The sequence below is a fragment of the Coloeus monedula genome (assembly GCF_965178545.1).
Source record: "Coloeus monedula genome assembly, chromosome: 2".
Taxonomy (NCBI): Eukaryota; Metazoa; Chordata; class Aves; order Passeriformes; family Corvidae; genus Coloeus; species Coloeus monedula.
This window is the reverse complement of record NC_138782.1, coordinates 103514820-103526408: the sequence shown is the minus strand read 5'-3', so window position 1 is coordinate 103526408 and position 11589 is coordinate 103514820. Positions and strand designations below refer to the sequence as shown.

The 11589-nt window shown below is 40.3% G+C and overlaps 1 protein-coding gene across 1 annotated transcript; it reads right to left on the bottom strand.

Moving 5' to 3' along the window:
• Positions 1 to 835: 835 nt before the first annotated feature.
• Positions 836 to 5577, bottom strand: RSAD2 (radical S-adenosyl methionine domain containing 2; the record flags this gene model as incomplete). Its single annotated transcript, XM_082303051.1, has 6 exons — positions 836 to 1000; positions 1564 to 1596; positions 3253 to 3402; positions 4217 to 4446; positions 4902 to 5063; positions 5247 to 5577. The coding sequence occupies 6 exons, from the start codon at positions 5575 to 5577 to the stop codon at positions 836 to 838; spliced, it is 1071 nt and encodes a 356-aa protein (XP_082159177.1).
• Between the last annotated feature and the right edge of the window lie 6012 nt (positions 5578 to 11589).

Genomic DNA, 11589 nt, shown 5'->3' with positions numbered 1-11589 from the left:
ACAATGTTTCACTGTAAATATTTGTTAGAACCAAGGACAATGACAGTGTGAAATATGATGTTGTTTGTCATTAGGTAAAATATACTTCTAGGTTTTAGGACGCACAAATACAATATTTTTTCATGCCTAAAAATATGTTTTCACAGAAAATTACATCCCCCAACATTTTTGCAAATATCATGTGTATATAGAGGAGAGGGAGAAGATGATGTTACAGTTAAATCTTAAAGAATGAAAAGTGACATTTTTTTCACCTTGATTTCCTTTTAAATACATGGTTACTTAATGATTCCTAGATTCTGACCCTCTATTACCCCTGAAAAAGGCAGAGGGTGCTTCCAGAGGCCTGCCAGCTGGCCCTTGTGTGATCTACTGAGGAACTGCAATCCATCTTTCCCTGAGAAACAGGCAGAATGCATTCCCCTATAAGAATTTTGACTTCTCCATCATTACAGCTGTTTATAATGAATTAGAGATTGGGGTGTTTTTTGGTTTGTTATCTGACATGCACACTCATGTAGTATTTTATAAACATTTCCTACATGACATTATGTTAACAGTTTGCATTTAAGTCCTTTGTGCAATGGACTAGAAAGTTTATTTCAGAGATCTGTTCATGTGAAAGCTCTGAAAGTACATAGTCATGTTTAAGAAAATAATAAACAACATAACCTGCTTTTAAAAAACATGTAACATGTTCACATATAGAGTTATACTGAACATCAGTCTGTGTAAAATACCAAGTGTAGTTAAAAGCATTAGATACAAGTATACACTCACCTATAAATATACATCTATTTTTACAGAATGCACTGCCCTAACTCAGTATATTGAGTCACCAGTCCAGTTTCATGTCAGCTTTACTCCATACATACTTTCCCCCTCTTCTTAGGAACATCTTCTCATCAAATCCACTGAATTTTATAGCTGCTTCTACACCAACATCCAGGATAGATTTGGAAGGCTCTTTCCGTCCATTTCTACAGTTTAGAAAACGCATCTGGAACATCAATATACAAGATGATAAGATGTTGGAAAGTCAATTTGCACAAGCTTAATTTTTCTACAGACTTAAGCAAGTTGGACTGCAATTCCACAAAAGCCTTTGTAAGTGCATGAAGAGGTTCACTCTAGTCCTTAGAAGGCTCAAAAACTCATGGTTAAACATGTGACCTATCTTAGCAGGAACAAAACAATATCATAATTCATGAAGATTAAACATTGGCTCTTCAGTTACATGTAAACTAAGTAGGCACTTTGAAACTTAACTTTCAGGGCAAGTTCTGTATTTTTATATTACAGAAGAAAAAAAGCAAAGATGTCCTGCAAAAATAGACATCTACACTTTGTGATGCAGTGATTATGCATGCAAGCTGATGGCAACTTCTCCTTAGGTCATACTATATTATAGTTCACAATATGTCTGATGGGAATAAATCACATCTGTTCCTTGTACTACATGATAAAATTGTTTTATAGAATGCAGAGTAAATTTAACTGGTTATCACTGTTGTATACACACATATATTAGCATACAAATACCACGTATCAAAAAAGACTTACATATTCATCCAGAATGAGGTATGAATCCCTCATCTGTAATAGAACAAAAGGAAAAACCAAATTAATATACAAATCAAAATTCCATTATAGTGAAAAACGAGGGACAAAACACACAACTATTCATTCAAAGTCTGATACAAATCTTTGAAACAGTTGCTGTATTTCAGTGAGCTTGGATGAAATTTATAGAAATAAATTACAGAATTGCTAGAATAACTTTATGTATGAATAAATTAATAATTGGAATATGACCTGTCCAGTTTCCAATTGAAATGTAGGTGTCCAACTGGATAAAGCTGTTTTAAATAATATCCAAGTTTTCTATTAACTTCTACACCAGAAGAACTTAAGAGTTTTGCATGCTGGAATGATTATGCCATTTTCCAAGCAAATGACATGACCATTTAAACTGGGGTATTTAATCATTACCCCACCAGACAAAGGTGTTCTCCCAGCTCAAAGATAAAAAAGCTCTCAGGTCTGCACCAAGAAATAGGCCAACAGCTGAAATAAGACAGGTTTGCTTAGCTAAATGGGCATCTCCTAAGTAATCCTCCTTAAAATTCTCTGGGTAGCTGGAGCTTGCTGCTGTGTAGGACAGGAAATCTGATCAGTTTGGTGTCCCTCTTTCACACAGGTTTACCAGAAATCAGAAACAGTCTTCTGGAAGCAAACCTACCATGGGAAGCCTTTTTCATAGGACTTCTTTTATGAAAAAATAAAAGTAGAAACAGTTCTGGGTTCTCATCTTTACCCCTTCTCTGATGAGTGCTCCCTCCCACCAAAAGCCTTGAATGCTAACTGCACAGTCCCACTTTTATGTCTTACATAGCAAAGGCAACCCAGTCTGCTCACTTGAGCTCTCCATACATTAAGAAGTAACCTGTAAATGGAGTCTTAATCTGTGGAGAGGAAAAGGAACATAAGATGGAAGATTTAAGGCACTCCTGAACTTGATTCAACTTGCTATTTCCTCACTTAGCTCATAAACTTTCTGAACGATGAGTCTTCTTACTCTTCCCATCCCATGTTTAGGGTCTGTAGGCATTTACAAAATGGCCAGAGCTCCACCCTTAGGCACCAAAGTACTTTAGTGTGGCTAATGTAAGCTGGATGGCAGCTGATCAAGTTAACTGGTAGGCTCTGCAGGAGCACAAAGAGTCTTCTCCTGAATAAAGAGCCTAAGTGTGCAATCCAAAGGAGTTCAGACAGAAAATGTTAGAAATGTAACTTTATTGTGAGCGGGATTACCTAAAAACACTAAATATATTGCTGGCTGCCATGCTGTCTTACTTCATGTAGGTTGATGACACTGGCATAATGTAACATCATAGTGAATTTCTGTCAGGAAACAATACTTAGAGTATAAATTGTGTTTACATTAACTTTGAACCTTTTCAGGATCTTGCGCCCAAGTCACGAAGAGTACTCCCACTGGTGTCCACAGGACTGGAGTCAATGTGTTTTTACTGTTTTGCTAATAATTTTGTTGTCAATGAAAATCCTAAAAGAAAATTAAAACTCTTGGCTTCCACCATAACAAAACCAGTTGCTGATAAAGTTGTACTGCACCTCTTCTAAGCTACCTTTAATAGGAAAAATACTAATTGCCATGAAGGTTTCTTGTTCCTTTCAAATATTTTAACATTATTTAAAAACAAAGTTACAAAAGGACAGTTTAATTTTTACCTTCTGATTAGATTCAGGTACCAAACAGGAGACATCTTTGTGGCGATCCAGGAATCGATCAAAATCTTCATCACTAATAACAAATTTTTCTGCTTCTCTTAGAGCATCCTCACCACTGTTCTCTCCTTCGATAAGCAGGCACTGGAATACCTGAACACAGTAAACACCTGGTTAAGACTTTATGTTTTCGCTTGCCTTGAGGATAACAGTCTCAGTAGCAGTGTCTTTAATTTCTCTGTCAGTGGAGTCATACTGACACAATTTGTGATAACCAAATACTACACAAAGGGCATGGTGCAGATTTATTTTTTGTAAATTAACATTACAGAGTTTTAAAGGTTATAAATGATGATTTTCCTTACCATCTCAGATTTCACTTACAGTGTGTTTTGGTGTTTGTTTTTTTTTCTGAGTAATTCAGTGTGCATAAAAAATCGCATGAAGCAAATATTGAGAAATTATTCCACAAGTTCTCCCATATTTATGTCACATAATCTCTACCCATTTTCAGAGTTATTTCTAGTAAAAAATCATGTGTGTACAGTAACCTCTAATGCTCTATAAGAGAAAATTAATATACACTTACATCTTGCTAACAATATATTGACTTTAATGTTCAGTAATTTTTCCTAATTTTCTCTACACCATAACATATTTTCACATATTAAAGGCTTTCTGTATTAATTTTAATATAATAAAACAACCTAGATCTACACACACTGAAACAGTAATTTTCTGTACATAACAAAACCCAAAAAAGATTCTTGACCTACTGGGCTCCATTTAAGTGCAGAAAGAGAGAGAACCTATCTCAGCACTATGCAACATTGACAAGAAGGCTCCTAACACCAGCCTAAGCTGGAACTAAAGATAAGACTTGGGTAAAATAGAGGTTCAGACAACTCCAGGACTTCATTATTACTTTTCTTTGAACAGGAAATCTGTGGTAACACTACTTTCTTACCTTCCAGCGCACAGGGTTGAGTGCCTTGATCTGCTCATTCATATCTTCCTCAACATTAAATCTGTTGATGACTGAATTTATTTTAAAAGCAACAGCATACTCTCGGCACCACTGTCTCAGTTTATGCAGATTTTCTACATGGTTCTTCTTTCCTTGACGACGGCCAATTAAAATGTTGACATCCTCATCAAAACTATCACATGAAATTGCCAGAATATCTAAATATTCACCTGAAAACAAGTTTTAAAAATTGATTAATATCTAGTCCTTCAGCTAAAAGCTGTCAGGACTCTGCTCACTTTCACTTCCTTATCATCTGTCACGAAACGCCATGTAAATACAGTTCTGTGGAGCCATCCCATCAACCACAAAAGCCACATCAACAGCAGCATCAAAACATAGTTTGTGTGTGTGTGCGCATGTGTGTGTGTCCCCAGCATTATGGAGACAGGCGGAACTATTGTTTTGTTATACCATTATACCAAAAAGTTTTTTGGTATAATGCCTATATTTGCAACAGATAATCAACACTGTTTCACTGGTATTTACATTTGGTTTGCATTTACTATAAATAAACCACTAAGAAACCATCTCCCACTTGCTCCCAAGCCCATCTATGGGTGAGGCTGCCCCGTGGAGGCTCCCCAGCCCTGCCAGTGCAGCTGTGCCCACTGGTTCTCCTTACCATACTTCTCGAACCACTGCTTTCTGATCAGGCTGCCATTGCTAACGATGCTGACACTTGGGAGCTCCAACTCCTGCTTGCAAAACTGGACCAGTTTGCCTACAAATTCGCCTCTGTCCTGAAGAAACGGTTCTCCTCCCGAGAAATTGATTTTCTCCATTCCTGGAGAAGGACCAAAGTAAGATGCTGTAAACTTCTGCTGCCCATCGCCTGCTCCTGCTCAATGCTATCAGTGTCCCACGGCAGAGGGGCAGGGACATCCCCGGGATAACTTTTTCGATGGCACTTGGTCCTGCGGGGTCCTCCCTTCCCGGTTCCCTCCGGCCGCCCCTCCTCTGGACTCACCTGCCTCCTTGAGCATCGCCAGCCCTCGCTTGGCTTCCTCCAGGGGCAGCACGAAGGAGGTCTTGGCCGTATGGAAGCAGAAGCCGCACTTGTAGTTGCACTGCCGGGTGAAGTGGTAATTGACGCTGGTGGGTATCGGGGCCGCGTCCTCCCATTCCCGCTCCCGCTCCGGCCGGGGGGCCGAGTCCCGCCAGCCGGGCAGGGACAGCGACAGGGGCAGGGACAGGGACAGAGGAGCCAGGCTCCAGCACAGCGCGCCCAGGCGCCCCCGCAGCGCCGCCAGCACCGCCCGCCCGACGGACAGCAGCCGGCCCAGCACGGCCAGTTGCATAGTTCGGCTCGGCTCGGACCCGATGGGCTGCGCTGCCGTTCACTTGCACCCGCCTGGACACAGTTCGACTGGACTTGGTTCGGCTGGTCTCGGCTCGGTTCAGTCCGACCCGGCTCGGCTCGGCTCGCAGGCTGCAGAGAGGTGCCCGGCGTTCCGCATTTAAATGCGCGGTGACCGCCTCCCCTCCGCGCCCGTCCCGCCCCGCCGTGCCGGGCCGCGGGGGAACCGCTCGGTTTCGTTTTCCGTTCTCGCAGAAACGAAACTTGGCACCGAGCCGCGATGTTTTCCTTCTCCCTCCCCGCCCCACGCGTGACCCCAGTGTCCCTACGCCCCAGAGCCGCTTCTCGTCCACGGCCACCGCGGAACCCGCCGACTGCCCGGGGCTGGGAGCAGGTTTGAGCACCTCTGGCTTTGAGCGGGTCTGGCATCCAGGACCCCTTTTGGTGTATGAGGTCCCAGTGACTTTGTCTCTTGTGGTTAAACTCATGAAGCATGGGGAAAACTGAGCTTGTATAACTGCACTGCACCCTTGTCAGGCAGTCAGGAGCTTCTGTAAGTTTAAACAATTTTGCATGGAAGACCAATCCAAGTTAGGAAGCCTGATGACTTCAAATACATGAAAAGAAAATAATTGCAGGTTCTGTAATTCTTGGTCTCCAATAAAGCACCTCGAGCAAAGCTACTGCACCAAGTTGAGCATATGGTTAGCCTTAACAGCAGGAACAGTTGGCAGCCTAAGGTGAGACATTGGTGGCTGCCCACTCATGGTAACACCAGAAAAGACCAGGACCAAACTGCCAGTTTCCATATTCCTGAATTCCTTGGTAGCACAACAGGTATTGCTGGAGAAGGAGCCCCTCCATCATAACAGCAGTTGCCGTCTTCAGTCCTCCAGTGCGTCCAGATGCACCAACAGGTTTGTCATGAATTTTAAGCCTCACTCTGTCTTCAGCCAGCCTGTCCTCACTCATGTGTGAGCTGTTTAATGTTGCCACTGCTGCCAAGGTACAGAGTGGTACTCAATCTTAACACCTTCCAATTGCGTGTTGTCAATGGCCTAAAATGGAGCTTGCCTCATTTTCATTGGCCAGTCAGAACTGCTGATGTAGCCAAGCAGTCTTTTCCTCATGTTGCCTTCTTTTTATCTCCTTTTTCTTTCCCCTTTGAAAAAAAGGGGTGGAACTATCTTCATCCTGTTTGCAAATTTTCATGGAAAACAAAACCTGCTTGTGAATAAGGAGTGTTAATTATGCCTGTCATTGGCTATCTTCAAATTCCTTTCATCCTTCCCTCACTTTCCTGGAGATGATCTACTGGCTGAATAATGTCTGGATCAGCAAAAACCAGTTTGGACAGTTTTTACTGTTTGAACAGTTTTTATTGTCATCTGTATCAGCTGTTTCTTGCTGGAGCAGGTTCATGCCAGTAGGGAAGGATGAGAGACTTCTTGCTGTGTCTGGCTCCAGTAGTGCCACCTCACAAAGGTATTGCTGCAGCATGATGGGAAACATCTCCCTTCTGAGGCTTTCCAAAATGGTCTCAGAGGTTGTCAGCAGAGATTACTCCAGCAGGAGTTAACCATGTGCCCTTCCAGTTCCTTGAGGTTTATATAAGACACAAGCTTAAGGATAAAAGCAGGATATTCTAATAAATAAAGAGTTTGTTGATCACAAACTCGAAAATATAATTGGAAAGGGAGGTGGACAAGACAATGCAAATTTAAACTGAAATCTGACATTGAAGTTGTGCATTGGTAGGGTCAATGTTTCAAATAATTTGGAGAAGTCTGACATACCCTGTTTCCTCCTCACTCCATACATCCCTTCTGTTGCATGGTAAGAATCCTATTCCATTTCTTATCTTCTCTGTTCCCAGTTCAAATTCCTTTATTTCCCCATTCATGTCTCTTGTTCACGTCAAGTTGAGCCAATGCAGGTGTAGAAACTACAACCTTTTTCTCTTCTTTGAGGTGGAAACCTTATTACTAGCCCTGAGCTTGTTGCCTAGTACCTCAGCTGGCTAGAAAAATTAAGTTCAAAATACTTAATCTCCAAAGTCAGTAAAGAATCCTTGATGGTTATCAATTTCTCTCAACACAAAACTTACATCCAATACCCAAACACTCCAAAAACATGTCATAAAAATATTGCTCAATGAATCAGAAAACTAAAACATTAACATCTTTGGACTGTTTTTTCTTTGAAATCACAGATCTCTGTTTCAAGGAACAAAACATGCAGGGAACTTTGCACCCAAGTGTACCCAAAACTTTGTAATTCTATCAGTGCTTTCTTAGAAAATGGAAATTAAAGTTCTTTTTATTTTTTGCTTCAACTAATTATGTTTTCAGATGACACTCTCTGCATTACTAAAGAGCCTCACAAAGTAAACCCAGACCAGGATGTGCCCCCTGCATATGTACAAGTCCCAGCAGCATCAAGAAAGACATTCACATTTGACATCCCAAAATGTCTTAGCTCACAGGCTCTATGGTGAGACCTACAAGAAAACACAAGTGTGCATTTTTATGCACAGGCTTTGAATCTACACGAAATATTGCAAGCAAGAACTGTAATGAATTTTTCTGTCCTGATGCCTTCTGGAAGAGTCTCAGAAAAGCATAAATGTTCTTTGAAAATTGTAGGAAGTATGATTCCTTCCTCTAGCTTCCTATAGAAATCATCTTACAGTGGCCTGATGGAGTCCCAGTACTAAAAATGTTTCAGTTCTCCAAATCTGCATCTAAAAACCCTTTAAAGATTAATAGAATTTTTCAAAAATGATTGAATAATGTTATTAATGGTGCACTAGATAATAAATAAGTACACAACTAGCATGGAAGAATCCAAATGGATAAACATACATAATACTCTTGTGCTTAGTTGCTAGGAAAGCAAAACTTTTAAAACAACTATATATTATTTATCAAATTAATGTAATTTTATATTTTAAATAAATAGATTGCTTTTTCCTGTGTGGCTGTTTGGCAGTTTCAGTCAAACAGTTTCTTACTAGGGAAACCAAAGTACTGATACAAACCAGTAATATAAAAAAGGTTAAAGGAGGAGTCATATCACGTCACCTGGGAGGACTAGAAATGGTTCAAGGACAACTAGGCAAGTCATTCAATGGCAGATGTAATTTTTAGCATTTGATAAATGTATTACTTCTTGCTCTAGTCTCAGCTGGAAATTATTTCTTTCTCATTGCATCTGCAGCACTATAAATGGGATTCTGTCAAGGACCTTGTACTTAGAGTGACTCATCTCTCCTTTGGATGCAGAAATCCGATGGGAAATTACCAAACAGAAAGCTAAAACTCACATGCAATTAAGTTATGACAGACATATGAAACACACAATATAAATATAGACACAGATTAGGCACATTTGAAAGAAGTCCACCACGGGCCCTTAGTAGTGTACATGTGATTTCCCATTCAGAAAGTATTTTAAAAGATAGTTTCTATGATCTAGAACAAGATTAGAGAATTGTGAAATGATAGAATACCAGGTTGGGAGGGACTGAAAGGATCTGATGATCCTTTCTTGACAAAAGTATGTTGCAAGAAGGATCCTTCTGTGTCCTTTCCACAGCCTTCCCCAAACATCTGGCAGTGGCCACTGTCATGGGCAGAAGAGGAATTCTCCTGGCCTGACACTATGCTGACATCGGTGTTCTTATGGTCTTATCTCCAAACCTTTTTCTTTACTGGAGGGCCCTTTAGTGATATTCTTGAAAGTTTATTCTGCATTAAAAGAGCAGTTTTATTTGCATGTATTCTATGTACCTATAAATTTTATGCGCCTTCAACTTAAGTTTTTCCTGCCTGTGTATGACACAGCTGTTTACAGGACTGTACACTTAGATATATTTTTAAGTTACAGGCTAATCAATTTTCAGTTGTTTTTTTTTTTTCTCTTTTTCTACCTTGTGTGGATCAGAATTATTTGAATATTCATATGGCCTTTTGTTGTCTCTGTATCTCTTCCCTATAGCTCTGCGTAAACACAGTGGACACTCAAAAATGTGAAAATGCTCCTGAGCAGTGTTTTGTACATAATTAGCATATTTGTTCTTCAATACTGCTTCATATTATACAGAGGACAAAACTATAAAGGTCCTTGTAAAGAGGCTGAAAAATGCTTACTATAAGTTACTTTCAAAACTGGGTCATACTCCCCCACTGATTTTAAATACAACAAAACATCTTGGGCATAAAAGACAACTCTTTTTTCCTATATTTTTACTTGATTCCTGCAAGACAGTACTTTTAAGTAATTAGGCAGGAGAACAGGCATCACATGCCTATTATGAATGATCTCCTAAGCCTATTATAAATGAAGGAATCACCACCAGCTTGGCTCAGGAATGGTTGTAACAAGGTTATATCAAGGAAGTGAGACGGGAATAGGGAAAATGAAAGTAAGTGCTTTCCATTTGTTCAAAGGGTGGAAAGGCTACACTAGCAAAAGCAAACAAACAATAAAAACCAATCAACAACAAAAACCAACGAGAAGAGAAAGAAGCCAAGAGGCCAGTGAGGGAAATGAGGTCAATGAGGGAAATGACCAGCTTTACAAGTGAAATGAAATGAAACTTGGCTTCAAGTCAGCTGGACCTCAAGCAAACAAATGACTAGAAAAGTGGCAGGTAAGTTTCAGTATGGATAAAGGTGAGGCAGTGCAGATGTGAAAGAATCATTGAAACCTCGTGTACCTGATGCTGAGCTCAGCAGTGGCACTTGTGCTGACGACGGAGATCTTAATCACTATTGCTACTCCCCTGAAATCAATGGCTCTGTGGGAGGCAGCAGAGAAAAAAGTCACCTTAAAGCTTAGTATCACTCAGAAACAAGGTAGATTGCATTACTCTGCCAGTCTGTGAAACTTTGGTAAGTGTAACCAAATTCCAACTAGTGGTCCAGTTCAGGTCTCCACATCTTGGCAGGACCTTACGGAGTTAAACTTATCCTTGTTTCTAAATGATCAAGGAGATGGAGCAGCTGCCTTGCAAGGGATGGAGGCTATCATTTCTGGCCTGAAAAGCTGAAGGGGAAATCTGAGTGACATTTAAAAAAATCCTGTAGGTAATAAATAAACTGAATGTTGAACTGTTATTCACCAAAATCAGTAATATTGTTAGAAGGGTCACTTGCTGAAGTAAGTAGGATGTGAGTTTAAAACTTATAAAAGAAAAGTTTTTATGCAACAGTTGCATTTCTGGAATTGGAGACCACGGGGGTTTGTGGAGGTAGATTCCATCACAGAGTCAAAAAGACATTTAGGTAACTCCATAAGCAAGGGTCTACAACAGGTGCTGAAAGGGAAAAATGAAGATGTACTGTGTAACATTCCTAATTTGGTGAATGTGGATGCTGGAGGAGCACAGGGACTAGGAGAAGGGACCACAAATAAGCCAGGCATATGTACAGCATGTCATTCTGACAGACAAAATATTGGCTGAGAAGAGCCCCTACTCTTAATCAGTGCATATTATTATGGTCTTAAAACTATCTATTGGCTTCCTGTATAATGAACTGTGTTTTACCCTGTGTCTTCTGGTATCCATACCCAATGCCATAGCCATATGTTTGAGTGATGTGGAATGGTGCTGGAGTTCTCAGGTATGAAACAGCCTTAAAAAAACCCAAATGAATTTTGATACATGATGCTGAGACTGTATTGAAGAGCTTCCAAGGCTACATTTCCAGTTCCACCCAGCCTTCCACCAGCTTCTTCGGGATGGGCAGTTTCCAACTAGTACAGATGATTTGCAACTGTTACTGCCTATGAGCTGCTCCCTGCTCCCTGCAGTTACACTAAGCAAAAGGTATTTGTGCATGTCTTTGAAATGACCAGAGGAAGACAAGTTTCCAAGGAATTTCTTGTAGAGTATAATCGCTTGTAGAGTATATTTGTTCAGAAAATGCATCAGAAGTTTAACTTTAGATATCTCTAAGTGGCAGTTTTTCAACTATTGAAAAAGAGGAAAAGTTTTCTACAGAGATGC